Source organism: Carassius gibelio, chromosome B3 (genome assembly GCF_023724105.1).
Source record: "Carassius gibelio isolate Cgi1373 ecotype wild population from Czech Republic chromosome B3, carGib1.2-hapl.c, whole genome shotgun sequence".
NCBI classification, from domain to species: Eukaryota; Metazoa; Chordata; class Actinopteri; order Cypriniformes; family Cyprinidae; genus Carassius; species Carassius gibelio.
Genome location: NC_068398.1, coordinates 51,608,542 through 51,630,535, shown reverse-complemented (window position 1 = coordinate 51,630,535; position 21,994 = coordinate 51,608,542). Strand labels below are relative to the sequence as shown.

The following is a 21,994-nucleotide window of genomic DNA, read 5'->3' as shown; positions in this document are numbered from 1 at the left end:
GATGTCAAGGCTTTTAAAAGTCTGGATGCTTACCAGTTCTTTGTAGCTGGCTGGGTTACAGGTACGCGTTGCTACGCTCACGGCATGGGGAGGTACTTTATAATGGCAAAGGTAAGACGTCAGTCCAGGGTTTATTTTGTATTAATATCTATTCTTTACTTAAGTAAAGATTTATATCACACGTAACCTATTTTTAGAGGACTTCGTCGTTCGTGGCTAACCACTTAAGTTACCGCTGTTCACTGGGTATGCAAATGCGACTTTCTAATGCATTTTTTTTAAATAACTTTTTATACCAAGTACCACCTCAGAAAATATTTGGCTGTCTAAGTACCACCACAATGACCAATATTAAAATTACAGTAGCATAGTAGGCCTAACTATTCAGCTAACGTTACTGCTCTGCACAGTTAAAAAAACGACGCAGTTTTATTCATAATAAGAATATTTATTGTTGTCAGCCACTTTAACATTGTAAATATACAGTTTGGCCATTAACACTGCACTGTGCTTACAAGTAAAAATAAATAAATAATAATTTACACGAACAAACACGAACTCGTACTCGTTTGGCTTGCCATCCATGGCATTCACAATTCACACGAGTAGAGGGTGACGTCATGTGCAAAGGGTCTATAGCGGATGCGGAAAGTATAAAACATGATTAAGGTTGTATTACATTTGCTACATCTTGCCTATTGCACTCAAGTTTGTATATAGTTATTTATTTTCACTGCAATGTTTACTCTTACTTATAACTGGTGAAATCTTACATGCTGCAAGAAAGTTGAGGCAAGCAAGCTGTCTGTAATCTTTATATTTTATTTTTTATTTGTTTTATCAGTGTGTGTGGTGGGGGGGTGTTTGCAAAATAAAGTAAAAAATGTACATTAAAATTAAGACAAAGCTTCTGATATCTGTACAAATAAGAGAACAAGCCGTTTAAACCAAATGAAAGTGTATATTTTTTCACTTCATTTGTCCTGTTGACCACAGACTCAAACACGTGGACTGTGTCAGAAAGCGAACGCACATCTGTATACTGTGTCCAGTGTAGACAAGATAGCAGTAGTAATTGTAATTTCGGTTTAATTTAGAAGTGACGCGACACAGATATTCAATGTAATCAGGTGTCAAACTGCTAAGCAGCTGAATTCCAGTGGGCAGGGCCAATGTTGATGTCTTGCTCATGAGGCCTGTTTATCCAAACGACTCTGCCTAGCTTATGTGACCTTGCACCTTGGATCTAAAACGAGACATTTTCTGAAGGTTATTACGTAAAATGTCCTCAGTTTCAATAAAAAAGCATTAAAGTTATGAAACATGCAAAATGTATTAAGCATACAAAGACCTATTTTGTGTCAAAAGATCAAAGGAAATTTGGTTTAACTTGTCATGACCCCTTTAATAAAAAGGTAAAAGAGCACATTGTCACAATACTCTCAATCTCTATTTTAATAGTAGAAAGAAAAAAAAGAAACATTTCAACCCATACAGACTTCATCATGTAGTCAAAAAACATTGCCAATACAAAGTCTTTTAGTATATACAGTCAACACAGAGATTTACCAATGAAGACGCACAGGACTCTTTGAAAAACAAATTTAACAATGAGAATAAATGGGGTTCTCCAATCTGAATCAAATGTTTTGACTAAGGAATATTCAGATTTGGCTCGCATTCAGCTGCAATGTGAATGCAGCCTTAATTTTACAGATACGTGTTTTCTGGTGCCATTTTAAATTACTGGGCCATTTGAAACTCTTTCTACACACAGAACAAAAATAGTGTTTCACATCCGCATGACTTTTCAGGTGTATCTGTAAATGCGATGGCAAAATAAAAGTTTTATTGCACTGACCACAGTTAAATGTCCTTTCTCCAGAGTGAATGTGCAAGTGATTTTTAAAACATCTCCTTTTTCTAAACCTCTTCACACATTCAGAACTCTGCAATTTCTTTCTAGAATGAGCTTGCAAATTACATTCCAGGTCTCGATTTGTGAAACTTTTCTCATGGTGAAGACATGTGAAAGGCTTCTCTCCAGTATGAAGTTTCATGTGGATTTTAAGGGTTTGTTTATGCATAAAACTCCTTCCACATTGAAGGCATGTGTAAGACTGTTCTTCAGTGTGAATTTTCATGTGGGAAATAAGGGCTGTTTTTCTATTAAATATTTTTCCACACGGATGGCAGGTAAAAGAGTTTCCTTCAGTGTGATTTGTCATGTGGACTTTAAGGTGTCCTTTTTGAGTGAAGCTCTTTCCACACAGTTCGCAGGTGTAAGGTTTCTCTCCGGTGTGAATTCTAATGTGGACTTTAAAAGTCTGTTTATGTGTAAAACTCTTTCCACATTGAGGGCATGTGTAAGGCTTCTCTCCGGTATGAATTCTCATGTGGTATTTAAGGTTTCCTTTTCGAATAAAACCTTTTCCACACTGTTTGCAGGAAAAACAGTTTTCTAAAGTATGGGTTTTCATATGCCTGTTAAAGTTTCCTCTTTGGTTGAAGTTTATCCCACACTGAGTACATAAGTAAGGCTTTTCTCCGGTGTGAATTTTCATGTGTGCAATAAGGTTTCTTTTTTTGGTAAAACTTTTTCCACACTGTTGGCAGGTAAAAGGGCTCCCTTCAGTGTGAACTCTCATGTGGCCTTCAAGGTCTTCTTTTCTGTTAAAACCTTTCCCACACGGATGGCAGGTGAAAGAGTTTCCTTCAGTGTGAGTTGTCATGTGGACTTTAAGGTGTACTTTTTGAGTGAAGCTCTTTCCACACAGTTTGCACGTGTAAGGCTTTTCTCCGGTGTGAAGTATCATGTGTCTATTAAAGCTTCCTTGCCTACTGAAGCTGCTTCCACACTGTTTGCATGTGTACGGCTTCTCTCTGGTGTGAACACTTGAGTGGCTTTTAAGGGTTGCTTGTTGAGTGAAACTCCTTCCACACTGTTGGCATGTATAAGGCTTCTCTCCAGTGTGAATTCTCATGTGCACTTTAAAGTTTCCATGTTTATTGAAACTCTTACCACACTGTTGGCAGCTGAAAAGACTTCTAGTTCTTGTCTTTTGAGCTCTTTTCCTTGAGGAAGTCTTTTCAATCCTTGAGCAACTAAATGATTTTTGTCCAGTTATGAAATCATGACGTTTTTTAAACTGATCTTTGTCTTGCATTTCTTGTAGTACTTCACTCTCTTCTTTCAGCACCATCAGGTCTGGGGCGAAAAGAGACAAACACAAGTTGAAGGTTCCCCATTTAAAAGCAACAGACATACATTGAAATACATATATATAACACTCATAATAAATTTGGAATCAGGAATGCAAAACTTAGGGCCTCTGCCCTGCAAAGTTTAATCCCAACCCTTCTCAAACACATATACCATGTTTTCAAATAAGCCTGAAGGACTTCATGTGTTAAGGCTGAAGCTAAACTCTGCAGGGCTGTGGCCCTAACTGATGATCATTGAACCACGTCATGTTGTCTACTGCCACCGGCGGTAGTGCATGTGATGTCACACACTCTATAACAAACATAATACAACATTTTGTATACACGCGAGTTGGGTAATGGACCTTGTTGGGAAACCAAATACTACAACTGCGATCTGGAGCCATCTCCATTCATGTCACCCATCCACATTTCTACATGTATCTTCAAGTTCCAGTGATCGCAAACGCCTGGCTGGTCAAGTTTGGCGAGGCTTTCACCAATACAAACGAGACGGCGATAAATGGTGGATGTTAAGTACGGTTCCCATTTCAAAAAGAGCATGTGCAGACGAAGAGTTAATGCGCCCGCTTGTCTGGCGGTGGAACACTGAACCTTGTCTACACAGGACGCGTCACGGTCACGTCACAACAGGTCGAGTCTGTCTACAGGAAATTTGTACTTTATGTCATACCTCATAAACGGGATTAGGCAGTTAACTATCGGGGATTTGTTGTGTCATGCCGCATCCAGTGTAGCATCATTAATTGTAAAGAGTTCTATAGTATTTTTGTCATGTTGCACCAACACTCGCATCCGCTAGATGGTGTATTTAGCTGTGTATTTTCTTTAAATAAACATGCATATTTTTTAATAGATTGAGCCTAATTTATTATTGGTTTCAAATCACACAACAATTACAAATTACATTACATTTACATTTATTCATTTAGCAGCCGCTTTTATCCAAAGCGACTTACAGATGAGGACAGTGGAAGCAATCAAAAACAACAAAAAGAGCAATGATATATAAGTGCTATAACAAGTCTCAGTTAGGTTAACACAGTACACGTAGCATGGGATTTTAAATAATATAATAAATAAAAAGAAAAACAGATAGAATAAAAAAAGAATAGAGCAAGCTAGGTGTTACACATACAATTGCATAATAAATGAAAAGAAAATAGAATATAAAAAAGATCAGAAAAGTAGTTTTTTTTAAAGAATAGAATTAGAATATTGAGTGTTAAAGTTAGAAGGTCAAATAAAGATGGAAGAGATGTGTTTTAAGCCGATTCTTGAAGATGGCTAAGGACTCAGCTGTCCAGATTGAGTTGGGGAGGTCATTCCACCAGGAGGGAACATTTAATTTAAAAGTCCGTAAAAGTGACTTTGTGCTTCTTTGGGATGAACCATCAAGCAACATTTACTTGCAGAACGCAAGCTTCTAGAGGCACATAAGTCTGAAGTAACAAATTTAGGTAATTGGGTGAAAATGAAAATGGTGAAAATAAATGTTTATACATACATTATAATTAATAATTATATTAAAAAAAATATGCGACCTTCACAACCCTACTGAAGCTGCAATTACAAGACACTGTTTTCAACAAAAAACTATGCATTTTGGCAGTTATATCATAACTGCATTTTGGGGCCCTGAAAAAGCTAACTCTGAAAATGGGTTTTGAATACAATTTTGTTGTCGTGTCTTTAAAAAGTACAAAAAATTTATTTCTTTACAAAATCACATTGCCAATCTAATTGCCTGGCCTAAGTAATACACCATTAACAACGTTTTCCTGGATCTATGTGAATGGGGTTCATTTTGAGAGCATTTTTGACTGCATTTGAAACTTTTCAAAAATGCAAAGGAAAAACTTTCCAATTGTTAGCATATAGTAATTGTGTAAACGTACCCTGAGTTTTGCAGCCCCGGGGTAGAAATGTTTTGTTTTCAAATTCTTGTTATAAATATCTCAAACTCGTAGCATATTCAGAGTCAGAGCTTGTGTGCTGCTGTATTTACTGCCAACAAGGCACACTGAGACACTGAAAACACTGGTTCATGTTAAAAACAACTGTGTAAATGAACACAGCAACACACTTCACTGAATCATGCAGTGCATCATACTTTTTATTTATGTAATCACAGCTTAATTACAGTGACTTGATTATAATACACCATACCTCACTTAGTGTAATGGGTAGGCTTGGTTAGAATGGTTAAAGAAGAAAAAAAACTAACCACATTTTCCTGTCTGTGTATTAATGATGAATTTTCCCAAACTAATATTCACCCACCCCCGTTTTTACAACAGAAAAACTTAAAACAAAAAATACTGAAATACTTGAGATGACTTTCTATTACAATTACATAAGAATGCTTCTTATATTGCGAGTTTTAAGGTTCCATTTTTATGATAATACTCAGTTATATTTTACCATCAAGACCAGATGAATTTCTTAATTGTGTAAATTAACAAGGTGTTACAGATATATATTAAATAGAAACAATAACCAATCATTTTCATACATTAAATTGAGATACATTACTTATTGGCCCAAAACACTATACACAGAAGCTTTTAGAAAACATTTTGCATCTAGAAGATTTGCATCTAGTTGTTGTGTTCATGGCCTGTAGACTGAACTATTGTAATGCACTTAATTTTATCATCTTTACACTGGCCAGCCAAGTTACATATCGATTACAAAATGTTAGAACTAACCAAGGTTGCCAACCACTCCGTATAATACAAAATTGTCCTGTATCTTCGTAAAAAGCATTCCATAAGGGAAAGTAATTTGTCTCATATACAAAGGCATATGCCGTATGACCACCTAGACCATACAGACAGCCAAATCTAAACTTGAGAAATGAATCATTCTTTTTGAACAAACTGTTGTTTGATATGAGAACGTGGCCTTTAAGATCAAGCAGAATCCTTTTTCACCATTCACTTTTAATTTCAGTCTTGACACTTGTGTCATTTTTGTCCTGCATGTTTACAACACAGGCCTCTTCCTCTTTAAGAAAGTGGACCTGCCATTCATTATCTGGCAAGTTACCAGTCTTAAGGGAACAGCATGTTTTACACTGGTCCTTCTTTGGATGGTACAGGCTCAGGTTCTGCTGCTTAAATTCTTCTGAGAACACCTGCCTTGAGAAAGGCCTCAGCATCTTTTCCTCAGCAGCACGATAGTAGACTCTATACAGGCCAATAATGGACTGAAAGACAGGCTCTAAGAACTGTTTAGATGCTGATGACCTACAGTAGCAGGAAGTCACCTTGGGGAGATCCTGAAGAAAACTCCTCATGAACTCACGACCCTCACATCTGAGGTGTGACGTTGCATTCTGCTGTGTATTGCCTGCGTCTTGCACCCAGTTGAGAGCAGACCATTCCCCTAATCCAAGCGTTGACAAAAAGAAACTTTTACACACCCTTCTTCTCTGTCCATCAACTCTTAAAAAGTAAAAAAGAGTAGATAACCTTCTTGAATTATCAGAGCCCCTTTTCCTCTTTACAGGGACGACATCCACCAAACCACGCACATACATTTTTTTCTCCTCCCAGTTCATGTTCTCCCAAAAACATTTAAAAATGTTCTCTCTGTCTGCTTCTCCAATTGTACTGCAGTGACGCTTGGAGGACGTTATGCATCCAGCAGACTGACATCTTGGTCCCATCACCCGGGGCTTCATGTTTACTTCTTCGTTCCCTCTAATCCCAACATACGGTTGTCCCATCATTCTTCGCCTTTTATTAACACACTTCTTCCAACTGCATTCATTCTTTCTCTTTCTTCCTCCAACTGTATCCTCCTCAGTGTCATCACAGGAATCTTAAAAAATACAAAAAAGGAACAGTGCATGTAAATGTGTGTACTACTGCCATGAAATGTGCCATGTGTCCATTCATTATACCAAAAAATAAATTCCCGATCTCTTCAGTGAAACGTTGTTCTTACTACACTCTCCAGTGTCATTTTCTCATGCTCTTTCTTCTGTTGCTCTCTCCATCTGTGCTGTCACTTTCTATTAGGGGTTGAACGACTTTTTATTTTTTTTTAAGACGACTTCAAGTACGATTAGTTAACTTTTGCTTTCATTGCATTAAAGTAATTAATGAACAAATAAGTCTGGAGCTGTGACAAACACCTTTTGTGCACAGCTATGGCATATGCCATATGCATTAGTGAGCACGATTGCATTTAAACACTGACCAATATATCGATTTACCGATATTTAAGCATTTTACCATAGTAAGATATTGGTCTTGGTAATATCAGATTCACAGTTAAATGCCGCCATCTTGTGAGTGTTTTGAGAATTGCGTGCTGGATCGCCATTGCAGCGCATATGTGGGGAGACGAGACAACAACGACGGTATGCATGTACTTGATTTGCTGTAGTTAGTAAACTTTAACATAACAGCCAGTTATGCACAAATTAGATACATTACATAAATACTGATATGTAGTTTATGCAGCTTGGCTCTAAGAAATAGAGACCAACTCATGGAGTCATGTTAAATAATGCATCAAGTCCTGTCCCAATAAAGACGTAATAAATGAATAAATAATAATATGTAGCCATGAATGATCAAATGTTTTTATTTCTCTCTCGGTTGGAAATTTGCCCATCATTAGTCTCGTGAAGCCACTTTCATAATGCTGTTGATGCTCAGGAAATGCTCCAGCACGGCCACCGCATGTAACTTTTAACAAGATTTACTTGTTTAAAAACACCCTGAATTGTATTAACATTTACTATATAACCATTACTTTGCTAATAAACGTCTAAATAAATACAACTCTATGGGAAATTAATTACCGCAAGCGATAACAATTTGAGTATATTTATTTGTAACTGCATAAACCACACTGTCGGCTGGCATTTCATAATCTAGAAGGATAAACATATTATAAATGATCTTGACATAACATTACAGTTATATTCCAATTTTCCAGAGAATATTACTCAGTGAATTAACATCCAATTAATTATTCTTGACTCTGTAGCTATTAAACCGCTTATAAACCTACTAAAAGGGTAGTTTGAAAAGAAGTTGATATGACTCCTGTCCTTATTTTCTCTATTTGGAAACATTACACATTCTACATTTATTTTGCTTACTGTATAAATATTATTGTTGTTGCTATAGATGCTTTTGATTAATACAATGTTTTGTATTGTAGTAAATTTAAAGATTAAATTAAACGTGAAATACAAATTTTCAACATGTAAAAAAAAAAAAGACTGAAATGGAGGAAAAACTACTTTATAACTGTGAAAAAATATCGGTTCTGTATATCGTTTATTGGGCACATAAACATGCAAATAATTGGTACTGCTTATAAAAAATATATCGGTCTATCACTAATTGTGTGTGTGAATTATTTCTACATTGCAGCGCCTCTCTACTAGTAGTGAAGCTGTGGGATTTAGTTATTAATAAATATATGCAAGAATTTTTCAGTTTTTTTAAGCTATTTTATTGAGTAATCACAGAACAGTGTTGACAATACATTTCCATGATAAATTATTCTGTCTGCATGCAATGTACGAGCTACTTTCTGTAGCCTGTGTGTGTGTGCGTTAAGGCCAGTTCATACCAAGGAAGATAACTATAACGATAAAGATATAGTTCTAAAAATCATTCTCAATATTAAAGAATAGTAGAGTCCACACCACAACTATAACGATTAGGACAAAGAGAAACGATATCGTTGGAATCACTTTGAAAACTATTTTTATCCAGCCGATGATCGATAAAATATAGACAGATAATCAGAATCCACCCTGCTGTAACAAGCTAAAAAATTTAGCACGTGCGCTTAGAATAAACTGACGATATCATTCAATGGTGTGGATGCTAATATTGTCATCTTTATAGTTATCGTTCTTGGTGTGAACGAAGCTTTACAGTACAGCAGCACATTAGATTAGAACGGCGATTCACTTACCTGTACAATAAGATGTTTAAAACGTGCATTCTCCTGTTAAATTTCGAGCGTCCATTAATATAATCACACGTCTTGTGAAGCAATTTGGAGTATGTCTTTATTTGTCATTTGAACGGTTTCGAAACAGAGCGTAAATGTGGAAGTCCTTCTTCGAAGTTTTTTTTTTTTTTTATCCTGTTGCGCCCTCTATAGGAACAGGGATTGGTTCTCATCAAGCTTAAGGAGTCATGGTAGAGCACTCAAGTCGACTAGCTTTTTTCCCTCATGTGACACACTGACCATTGCACACATTTTCTCCACAGATGCTGCTGTTTTTTAATACAACAGCAGTGATAAACTTAGTTTGACTAAAAACAAGTTAAAGAAACGTCATGTTGAAGAAAGAATTTGTTTATATAGATAATCCGATGAAAGTCCTTTAATGGGTACTATATGACATTGATATTACAGAATAGAAAGATAGAAATGTTATGGTCTATTTTTATATTTTTCCATGATGATTTATCACATTGCACGCAATATACTATTCATCTCACCAAACTATTTATTCCATCTTTAATTACAATGTTGTCATCAGAGCATAATTTTTACGGAGTTTGCAACCACCTAGGAATAATTGTAAAACTCTTTAAAAACTTGTAAATCCTGAAAAGAAAGAAAGATTGCTGCTTACCTTCAGTTGGCAGCTCTTCAATTCAAGAAGGCCGGCTGGAGTTATGAGCTTTTACTGACAGCTTAAGGGAAAACATCACCATCTTTCCATATTCCAATATGTTTTTCCCTCAACTTAGACGAGTTGATACGCACCTCTCCCGTCTCAGTGCATGCACTCAATCACTGTAGCGCATGGCACACTATGCTGCGGTTTAGCTTAGTACCATCCATTCCTTAGAATCTAAACAGGGATGAATTTAAAAGCTACCTATTTACCTATCTACTTGTTTTTCCTATTTAAAGAAGGTTACATATGTAGTTACACGGTGACACAAAATAAAATGTGACAATTTCCTAAGCAGATAAAAATGATGACTATAATGTATGGCGGAAGAGCACTTTGACCTCGGTGCAGTAATATCATCACTCCTGAAAACTCTCCCTCCTCTAACTTCCGTAAATACAACCAATGCGAGGAGATTTTTTTTTTCAGGAGTGATGATATTATTGCACCGAGGTTGAAGTGCTGCGTAGTGCTATTTCACCATACCTTATAGTTATCACTTTTTAGCCACTTAGAAAATGTCATCGGAATTCATCCCTATTTGGATCCTAAGGAATGAATGGTACTAAGCTAAACGCTAACATAGTGGCGCTGCGCACTACAGCAATTAAGTGCACACACTGAGACGGGAGAGGTATGCATCACTCGTCAAGTTGATGGAAGAGCATAGTGGAATATGGAAAAATGGTGCATTTTCCTTTAAGGATCCAACGGAGTTCTGACATTTGTTTACAAGGTCATTTTAATGCTTTTATTGTTTAATATTAACAAAGCCCACATAGAGACAAAAAAAAGGTAACCAATAATAATGATTCATGTAAAAAATCTAATTGAAAAAAATACAGAGATATAAGGTTTTTGCCCAACAGCCACGATATGTCCCTTATTCTTATACAAAAATAACAAAGACTTTCCCATGAAAGGCCTTCATTCACCTGACTATACATCTCCTCTGGAAGTAATTATTTTCCTCCCATATATAGACTGGTACCCTCCTGTGGGGATATGTCGGCTGTGCTATGTATGTTCATCACCTTTTTTGTACCTGTGATTTTATTCTTGTTTTTCTATTATTATTTTTACTATAATTATTTTATTCATTTTTTTTATTATTATAATTTATTTTACTATTTACTTGTCATACTATCTTATTTTTATTATTAATATCATTATTGTTCTATGTTTTTTTTTGTTATTTGTTGTGTGGATCCTTTGTTGTGTGGACACTGCTTCCGGCTTTGCTACCGTTCGGACGTTCTAGCTTACTGCTCTGCGCTTTGCTTCTTATTTCTGTACTTTTCTCTGATTTTTCTAAGATTTTTACTTCAGCAGATCAGCACAGTGCTCAAACAACAGATTTTTGGCACAAACGCTAAAACTAAAAATACTGGGACTGTAATAATACTACAAAAAGAAGACTTTGTCTCCCACTGCGAACAGCTTACATTCCAGAGATGGGAAAACAACTGCCTACCAAACAGAAGAGAGAGAAAATGCCTCCTGTTGGATCTACTTGTTGCATGAACTGCTGCAAACTTCTACAAAGGATTGTGATACTTGAAACAAAGTTACTTTCTGGACATCCAAAACAGACGGAACACTTAGCAGACCCTTGTCATGGACCCTCTCAGCATACAGCCGGTGAGTCCCATGAATCTTCTGAATCTCAACAGTTTATACCAAGTGTAGAGGAACAAGCCATATCTGATCAACACACTAATCGTTGGCACAAACAGGGAGCAAGACCCAAAGGAACACGAGACATTAGATTGTCACCAGTTTCTCGTATTGCTGCCATAGCTTCCTCTACCCCAGATTCGACTATGATAAGGCTTGTAAATACTGGTATTCTACCACCCCCTATACATCTGGAGAACAGATTTGATGCATTAATGAATGTGTGTGAGGAATCCCCAAATGTGATTAAACTTGGATCTGATTAGCCAACAGCTAACACCGCTACTAACAGGTGCTCAAGGACGAGCAGACAGCGGCTTTCAGCTCAGAGCGCAGCCGAGCCCAGGACTCTGATAGTGGATGACTCTGTTATCAGAAACATCCATAGCAGGACTACAACAACATGCTGCCTTCCTCAAGCAATGGTCTCTGATGTGAACAAGGAACTTCAGAACATTCTGATGAAGCACAAGACTGCAAATCCAATCATCATCCATGTGGGGAAGAATGATATTCGGAAAGAGTAGTCAGAACTCCTTAAGAAGGACTTCAGTGAACTCTTTGAAACACTTCAAAGACTCAAAGTTCAGTCGTTCATCAGTAGACCGCTCCCAGCAAGGGGAACAAATATGTTTTCACGGTTGCTTGGGCTGAACACATGGCTACAAAGATCTTGTAATATAAAAGGAGTAAATTTCATCGACAACTTCAATCTTTTCTGGGGCCATAGACAATTGTTTAAACTGGATGGCCTCCACCCAAACAAACTTGGTGCTCTACCACTGAATCTAGATCTGTCTCTGTCAGAAGGAGATGCATAAACGAGAACACAAGTGTATTATTTATGGAGGCTATAGCTTTAACACCAAGCATTTCTGCAGACTCTGTTGATATTCTCCTTGATTCCTTCAACTCAAAAGTTAAGAATGTTATTGATGATATTGCTCAAATAATAGTCAGTAAGAAAACAAACAGACAGAAATCAGTTTGGAGAAGATCAACAGCAGTTCAGACTATGAAAAGACAATGCAGAAAAGCAGAGCGGATGTGGAGGAAGACGAAACTTGAAATTCACTATAGCATCTATAAAGACATCCTTCATGCTTTTAATGTGAAACTAGCCACAGCAAGACAGAACTTCTTCTCAAACCTTATAAACAGTAACTTAACACTCGTACTCTTTTTGCCACTGTTGAAAGACTGACAAACCCCCCCCAAGTCAGATTCCCAGTGATAGGGGTGCTCCGATCATGATCGGCCGATCGTTATGCGCATCTCGTCAGTAAAGCCAGTTATTTAATCAGCGGTTAATTCCATCAGGTGCGTGATTTCACATAGAGCAGCTGTTACTACACAGAGCCGTTGTTAATAGAGAAGATGCGCAAATCCACTTCATTTTAAGCGTTTTTTGGCGCATCTTCTCAGTTAACAACGGCTCTGTGTAGTAACAGCTGCTCTATGTGAAATCACGCACCTGATGGAATTAACCACTGATTAGAGAACCGGCTTTACTGACGAGATGCGCATTAACGATCGGCCGATCGTGATCAGAGCACCCCTACCCAGTGATATGCTATCAGACAGCAAATGCAATGAGTTTGCTTCTTTCTTTTCTGAGATCATCATCAATATCAGGAAGGCGATTAGCACATCCTCAAGTAATGCAGAGGTCAGACAGATTCAGCCAAAATATCAAAAAGATACTATGTCTATTTTTGAAACAACTGATAGCAAAATTCTGGAAGACATAGCGCAGCAACTAAAATCATTAACCTGCTGTCTTGACACACTTCCCACATCTTTTTTCAAAAGTGTGCTTGACTGCTTAAAAGCAGATCTCTTAGAAGTGGTGAATGCCTCACTTCTTTCTGGGAGATTTCCAAACTCCCTAAAAACTGCAGTTGTAAATCCCCTCCTGAAAAAGACCAATCTTGATAACACAATTTTGAGCAATTTTAGACCAATATCTAATCTTCCTTTTATAGGCAAAATAATAGAAAAGGTAGTTTTTAATCAGCTGAACAAATACTTAAACTCAAATGGATACCTGGACAATTTTCAATCTGGTTTTCGGCCGCATCACAGCACAGAGACAGCACTCATTAAGATAATAAATGATATTCGCTTAAATTGTGACTTTGGCAAAATATCGGTGCTGGTATTCTAGATCTCAGTGCTGCGTTTGACACTGTCGATCATAACATACTACTAGAGAGACTGAAAAACTGGGTCTGGCTTTCTGGGATGGTACTCAAATGGTTCAGGTCATACTTAGCAGGGAGAGGCTATTATGTGAGTCTAGGAGAGCATAAGTCTAAGTGGACGTCCATGACATGCGGAGTCCCACAAGGGTCAATTCTTGCACCGCTCTTGTTTAGCCTGTATATGCATCCACTAAGTCAAATAATGAGAAATAACCAAATTGCCTATCACAGCTATGCTGATGATACCCAGATTTACCTAGCCTTTTCTCCAAATGACTACAGCCCCATTGACTCCCTCTGCCAATGCATTGATGAAATTAATAACTGGATGTGCCAGAACTTTCTTCAGTTAAACAAGGAAAAAACTGAAGTCATTGCATTTGGAAACAAAGATGAAGTGTTCAAGGTGAATGCATACCTTGACTCTAGGGGTCAAACAACTAAAAATCAAGTGAGGAATCTTGGTGTGATTCTGGAGACAGACCTTTTCAGACCGTTTCAGTAGTCATGTCAAAGCAGTAACTAAATCAGAATACTATCATTTAAAAAACATCACAAGAATTAGATGTTTTGTTTCCAGTCAAGACTTGGAGAAACTTGTTCATGCCTTTATCACCAGCAGGGTGGACTATTGTAATGGGCTCCTCACCGGCCTTCCCAAAAAGACCATTAGACAGCTGCAGCTCATCCAGAACGCTGCTGCCAGGATTCTGACTAGAACCAGAAAATCTGAGCATATCACACCAGTCCTCAGGTCCTTACACTGGCTTCCAGTTACATTTAGGATTTTAAAGTACTTTTACTCGTATATAAGTCACTAAATGACCTAGGACCGAAATATATTGCAGATATGTTCACTGAATATAAACCTAACAGAGCACTCAGATCAAGTCAGTTAGAAATACCAAGGGTTCACACAAAACAAGAGGAGTCCTACTCTAGTTACTATGCTGCCCGCAGTTGGAATCAGCTTCCAGAAGAGATCAGATGTGCTAAAACACTAGTCACATTTAAATCTAGACTCAAAACGCATCTTTTTAGCTGTGCATTTGTTGAATGAGCACTGTGCAATGTCCGAACTGATTGCACTATATTTTCACTGTTTTATTATTATTATTATTATTTTTTTTTATGTAAAATCATTTTTTAACTGTTTTTAAATGTTTTAATCATTTTAAAAGTTTTAAAATTGCTTGTTTTATTTTTGTTATTATTTTTCTTAATGATTATTTTACTTTCTTTTATGTAAAGCACTTTGAATTACCATTGTGTACGAAATGTGCTATATAAATAAACTTGCCTTGCCTTGCCTTTTATTAACAAAATATACATATGAATGTTACACAAGTATATGTATATGTTTTGTAATAAGACTGTCCCTTCTTTTCCTTTTCTAAAGTTGGCAATCCTGTCGCTTTTAAGGCTCTAAATGGTTTAACACCTGTTGGTAGACGTAGCCAGAACTACAGACTGACAGCTGAAGGTCTGGATTCATGGCAGCTTTCATTGGCCAAGTCCCGCCCATGAGACCGACGTGTCAAACAACCAACCACAGTTCGTTTTGATCAACATCATGTTTCTGGGTTATAGAAATGTCGCCATGTTAAAGGACGTGATGCACATCTCTCGGAAATGCTGTAGAATTCAACCAATCCTGAAACTAAACGACCGGCACTTCTGAGAGCAAAATGGAAATATTTTCATTGTTGTTTTTTTTTACATTTACAGATGGAGAATATACCTGTGCAATGTAAGTTATGCCAACCCTGAACCAACATACAAAAATGCCAAATGCAATCCCTGTTTTAATAATGTTCAAAATCTCTTTTAAAATACCATAATTACCAAACTAAATGATTTGTATGCATTAGTAATTTGACACCGTCATCTCTGATAACATATGCATTTTCTGTTTTTTCTGTAAAAGTATTTTGAAACCATACATATTATGGAAAGTTGCACACATAAAAGTGAACTGAATAAATCTCACGATTTTGCGATATGATTGTTTTTTTTTTCATACTCAGTGTTGTTTTGTGTATATAGTACAGATTTAATGTTGCCATTAGTAAAAATTTATAACAAAAAATAAGCACATTAAGTGCTATAAATTAATGGTATACATCGTTTTTAAATTCAAATGGACATGTTGTTTAATGTTACAAAATTTGTATTCAACTGAAATACAACAGCTTAAACCAGGACAATCATATGACATTCTTCAAAAAAAGTATTAATTTCTGTAGTTTTAGACATTTTAAAAGATTGATTGAGTGAGTTCAGCTTTGAAAAAGAAAACCAACCTGTTTGTTCCTCAGTATCTTCTTGTTTTAGACTGAATACTTCTTCAATCTTTATATCTTCACTCTCCTCTTTAATAAAGGCCATCTTTATAATAGTGAGTCACGTGGATCTCAGCTGCTTCAGCAGGAGTTTCACTGTGTTTGCACAATCTGTTTAAGGTAAGAATAATTGACAGAAAGAAACAGACTAACTCTCAGTGTCTCGATCAGCTCCCTAGATCAGTTTACAGTGCACTGCTAAGGGAATCAGTCAAAGTAATAGTAAATAGTCTTAAAACAAAAAATAACTATACAGAAGCGTTTTAAAGTATTTGTGTTTTATATTTGACATTTTATTATTCATAGATTACATTTGGGTAATTCCTGGTACGTGGTAACATTTTGGCTGTGTTGGAAAAAGTTTACATGATCTTTATGTTTTTTGCATTCTACCAAAATAGTGACATGTTTAACTATTAGGAATGGATGTTGGTCAAGCTCAGGATTCAAAATGATTATCTGTCTGATTGTAAGGATGAATTCCAGTGGGAAAAATAAATTGTGTCACTTCTATAAAACGATCTCAAGGAAATTGCAGTTGGTTTTGGAAGGTGAGAAAGTATGTACTAATAGGCTGGAAAATTACTTCAGGGACATGGTAATTGAAGACAATTGTATAATTTTTTAACTATATTTTCACATGATTTATATGTATGATAAGAGACAGTTTAGTCTAACAAATTTTTAGTTTTTTTTATTCATAATTTTATGGTTTATATTTCTTGTGGAAGTTGATTACTAAGGACATTATAAATTTGAATTAATACATCAATGAAAAGGCATGTAAAATACAAAATAGTATTTATTATTTCTATTATCCCTTTTTAAGTGATAAAGAAGACTTAAATATACAATTTAAGCCATAGAGAAAATATGATTAAATAAATGATTTGGACGTAAAAGTCAATGTATAACAGGAATGACCCGTTTACTAGATTACACCTTCATGACAACGTTTGAAGTTAGTTAATAAAAGCTGTTATCACACGTGTGTTTGTTGTTTTAGTCTGAATTCACGCGCTTTTATTCTCGTCAGTGTGAGGAGATTCGAATCACTGAATCACTTCGCAAAGCAAATGATTCAGTTGACTAGGAGTTTCAAAATGCTCCGTTCCTCTCGTCACAAGTGACTGAATTTAAATAGACTATAAACTAATTCACGATCTAGGCTAGGGAGCGAAGTGAAAAGCACCATGTTTGTTAATCATCTTCAGACACGCTTTCCTCACAACAACAACAAAAAAAATCATATTTTGGATGAAACACTACGTTACAATGGATGATTGATTTTACGCCGCTTGTAAACACTAGTACACTGCCTCAATGGTTTTATAGATTTAAACGCTTAAAAACACTTACCTATCTTCAGACGAATCACAGACACGGCAGTGCAGCGCAGGCTCATGACGTCAGATCTCCCAGCCAAAATAAAAGTCTTGTGTAGAAAACATATAATTTGATTCGTGGTCAAATATATGTAAAATTACAGGTTGTCCTAAAATAAATATAAATCAAAGAGTATATGGAAAATGCGGTCAAGTTTGAGTGCAGAAACCTTGTTAAGAAACCAGATTTAACTGTTGACTATCCTTTGCAAAAGTAAAACATTCGGTATACAATTTGTGTTTTATGTGATGTAACATTACATAATCCATTTTTGATTTAGAAGTGACCGCTTTCATCGACAGTCAAATTGCAGGTCACCTACTTCAAGCAGATAACACTTCTGACAACATTTGTTCTATAAAAGGATTTCATCAAGGCAGTGGATACCACGCCATAGATGCCATTTACTGTAGGAGCAAATAGCAATGGATTCTGTTTACACCAGCAATCTCAAACTTCATTCCTGGAGGGCCACAGCTCTGCAGTTTAGTTCCAACCAGCGCCAACTCATGGCGCATTCAAATCATGTGAAGTTAAACGCACATGAGTGGCACCACAAAGTCTTTATTACGAGTGGAAAACTCAAAGTTTTCTTTTGGTAAAGAATTTGACTCTTGGGGAAAACTAATTAAGAAACCCTGCTTTATGGGTTATCAGGATGAAATGCCACAAAATTCGAAATTCAGTGTTTAAACCCTTTTTTAACACTCCCAAACACTGTAAGGTTACTGTTGTACTTTGGGGTAATGTGCATACATACTTTCCAGCATTTCAGAAATAAAGATTTCAAAGAACAATACTTCATAACTGCTCCACCACAGCGACCGAGAGCAGAGTAAGTACGTAAATATTCAAAACATTGTGTTTATTACAGCAGGTATGCAATACAATTTTAAAATGTGTAGGACTATAATAAACATATATGTACTCTTATTATATATATCATCTTTTTTTCCTATTTTTAAACAGGAGATTTAAATATTCAAATAATAAATATTATTATATATTAAATTAAATTACTGTCCGAAATGGGCTAAAGACTGAGTTTCCTCCTTTGTGATGCATTTCCAGGCCTTTACTCAGCTGACTTCAGTTGTTGTCTGTTTGTGAGCACCCTTGGTAAATATGATCAAATAAGGTTGTGAAAATACATCTGTGTTGTTAATCCTTTTGATCTTTTATTAAAAAAATTCACAAAAATGTATCATTTCATTGGATAATAATAATTTTAAATGGGGGAAAATATCATTATGAAATAAATGTTTTTCTCTAATACTCGTTGGACACAATTACTGGCACCCTTTTATTCAATACTTTTTGAAACCTCCATGTGCCAGTTTAAGAGCTCTAAATTTTCTCCTATAATGCCTGATGAGGTTAGAGGACACCTCCCAAGAGATCAGAGACCATTCCTTCATCCAGAATCAGTCCAGAACCTTTAGATTCCCAGCTCCATGTTGGTGCTTCTCCTCTTCAGTTCACTCCTCTCATTTTTCGTAGGGTTCAGGTCAGAGGACTGCAATGGCTATAGACCTTTTTACAGTTGGTATACAAGGCGAAGTATTTGTGTGGGCGGGGCTTAGCTGGAGACAGAAAGATTCCCCTCAACACTTGAACAAATGGTAGCTAGCGAGTTTTCTTAGCTTGATTTTTTAACAATGGCTGGAAAAAATCTGAATATATCTGCTTTATCTGAATATTTAAGGTCACTCACTGTCCGGGACCGCGATAATTATTTGAAAATGTTAACTTTAACGGACGGAACCAGATTGGTCGACCAGTACACAATCACTCATTGGATGGATCTGACAAGACTACCTCCGACTGAGTGGCCTGACATCTACACTTACCTGATAGAGAAACCGAGCGTGTATAGTAAAGAGAAAATGAGGGCGTATAAATCCTTAGATTAAATAAAGAGTGACATTGCAGTAAAATTATTATTAAGATGTAAATATTTTCTAGAAATAAAAATTCTGAAGACTGCAAATTAATTATAAACTTTCTGTATTTGTTCTTTCCTAACCATGTTCTTAAATTCCGGTCACAATTAATCACAACAATGTATATAAAATGTTCTCCGTCGATTCTGGCAACCAACAACACAACAAGACGACATTTTAAGCTCCTTGAGTAGCCGACCCAGTGTTGGTTTGTATTAGCCGCCTCCAGTTTTCCGTTTGTTTTGCCTCCAGCTAGCGCCGTGACGTACCTGTGACGTCTGCGCAAAAGGGGTCTATAGCAGAAGCTTTTTTTTTTTTCGTTTTGAGCTCAGTGACCCATTTCTGTGTTATTTCTGAGGCTTGTGTTTGGATTATTGTACGGTCGGAAGATCCAAACATGACCCATTATAAGATTTCTAACAGAGTCAGTCACTTACTGATTTTTTATTTGTTGGTATTTAATAGAATCCATGATGCCATGTGTCTAAACAAGATGTCCAGGACCTCCAGCAGAAATATAGGCCCACAACATCAAAAATACAGCTGTATATTTCATTGTACACATGGGGTACTTTTTTTCTCTGTGTTCACCAAAACCATCTTGAGTGTTTGCTGCTAAAAAGCTCATTTTTTAGTTTAATCTGATCATAAAAGCCAGTCCCATTTAAAATTCCAATCATGGCTGATAACTGAATATGCTTTAGTTTGTTTTTGGATGAGCTAGGATAATTTTTCTTGTAACCAATCAGAAAGCGAGGTGACGAGGCGGTGACGAAGTACCAGGAAACAAAATCAAAACAGCCGGCGTATATAACAAATACAAATAAAGTTGATGGGCATAACTACAGCCACAACTGCAGTCCACCAGAGTACATGGAAATGAATATATGAACGTTTATTTCAACGGTTATTAATCTGTGTAGTACGTAACAACATTTCTATGAGATAAAACAACAACTTATCTCCATATCATGATATAGCAAGTATAGTCCATGCTCGCGTTGTCTCCACCTCTTTGACCATCGCCTTTTTTTGTTTTTCTTATGTTTTTTTTTCCGTTAAAAACAAAGCACAAACTATGGCCACTGCATCCTCTTCGTCCGGCATGATTGTTTACTCTAAAGTCACATTTGATCTCGAGGGATTTTGCGAGATTTCCCGTCTGACCTGGGAATGCTCGGGAGTCAAATCGGTTCGTGTGTGATGTGTTGATATTGCCGTGTGGCTGCACACCACACACGGAACGACCAAAACTGTTAGACCCGTGATTTTTTATCGCTGTGTGTGAGGTCTCTCACTTTGGAAAATCGGCCGACAATTTTTTAATCGTCCCGTGTGAACCAGGCCTTAATTATTGCCCTGATGGTGGAAATAGGAATGTTTACTGCTCTAGTTTTTTTCTTAAAGCCACTTCACCGATTTGTGAAGCCCCAATATCTTTTGCTGCACATCATAAATATTTTCTCTGGTTTTTCTCATTTTGATGGATGATTAAGGGGATTTGGGATTTATTTTCCCTCCTCTTTATATTTCTGTGAAAAAGGAAGGCAGAGCTGGATGATTTCATGTTTATAATCATGCTGGAGTGCTCAAAATTGTGAATATGAATGGGAATATACTTCAGAGATATTTTACTCATAAGAATTTCTAGAGGTGCCAATAATTGTGTCCAACGAGTATTTGAGAAAAACATTAATTTCATAATGATATTTCCCCTCCGTTTTAAATTCTTATTATCCAATGAAAGGATACATTCTTGTGAATTTTTTATATAAAAAATCTAAAGGATTAACAATGCAGATGAATTTTCACAGCCTTTTTTGATCATATTTGCCAAGGGTGCCAATATTTGTGGGCATGACTGCATATGTATATATATAAGTTTTTAAATTTCTTGTTTTTATTGTTGTGATTATTTTACTTTCTTTTATTTTAAGCACTTTATATTACCATTGTGTATGAAATGTACTATTTAGATAAACTTGCCTTGCCTTTTGATAATTAAAATTTAATGGAACCATTAAATGGAACCAAGAAAAGTAATGGAAAACAGAATTTGGTAAAGATAAATCTGTAAAACTCAATAAATTAGACAGGCTTTTTCATTAATCAAATTTTATTTAACCATTTAAAGAGAGTATAGGAAAATTTAAACGGAAAACTGCATTTGTAAATAAAATGCGTTTCACAGGGCCCTATAATTATAATAAATTTTTTGTGGTAATAAAAATAGATGTAAGTGAACTATAGCCTTTAAAATTAATTAAAATACATATATAATAGCAATGCGACAATAATAGTTCAAATAAAATATTAAAGCAATAAATCATATGATTTTATTGAACAAAACTGTTAAAATACCTTATGTATAATTAACAATAGAGCATACTTCAGTATGGAGTTAAAGGTTAAGATTATAACTTTTTCGCTAGTATTCTATCACATTGTGAGTTTATATTAGCACCTTTTGTTGTTTTCTCGTGGTAACTGATAGAGCATTTGGACACGGAAGCGCTGCTACGTGACGTCAGACTTAACAAGCGAATA

General features: G+C 36.1%; 1 protein-coding gene across 3 annotated transcripts; it reads right to left on the bottom strand.

Moving 5' to 3' along the window:
• Window positions 1–1,437: 1,437 nt before the first annotated feature.
• Window positions 1,438–17,612, bottom strand: LOC127951908 (gastrula zinc finger protein XlCGF57.1). Of its 3 annotated transcripts, none has more exons than XM_052550046.1 (3): window positions 17,478–17,612; window positions 16,080–16,229; window positions 1,438–3,208 (listed from the first exon to the last, which is right to left on the bottom strand). In XM_052550046.1, exons 2-3 carry the CDS (start codon window positions 16,162–16,164, stop codon window positions 1,665–1,667), a joined length of 1,629 nt encoding a protein of 542 aa, XP_052406006.1. In that variant the 5' UTR covers window positions 16,165–16,229; window positions 17,478–17,612; the 3' UTR covers window positions 1,438–1,664. The 3 variants fall into 3 exon arrangements, with proteins under 3 accessions (XP_052406006.1, XP_052406007.1, XP_052406008.1); XM_052550047.1 differs by lacking the exon at window positions 17,478–17,612 and adding an exon at window positions 6,497–7,053 and having other exon boundaries at window positions 16,080–16,226; XM_052550048.1 differs by lacking the exon at window positions 1,438–3,208 and adding an exon at window positions 5,324–7,053.
• Between the last annotated feature and the right edge of the window lie 4,382 nt (window positions 17,613–21,994).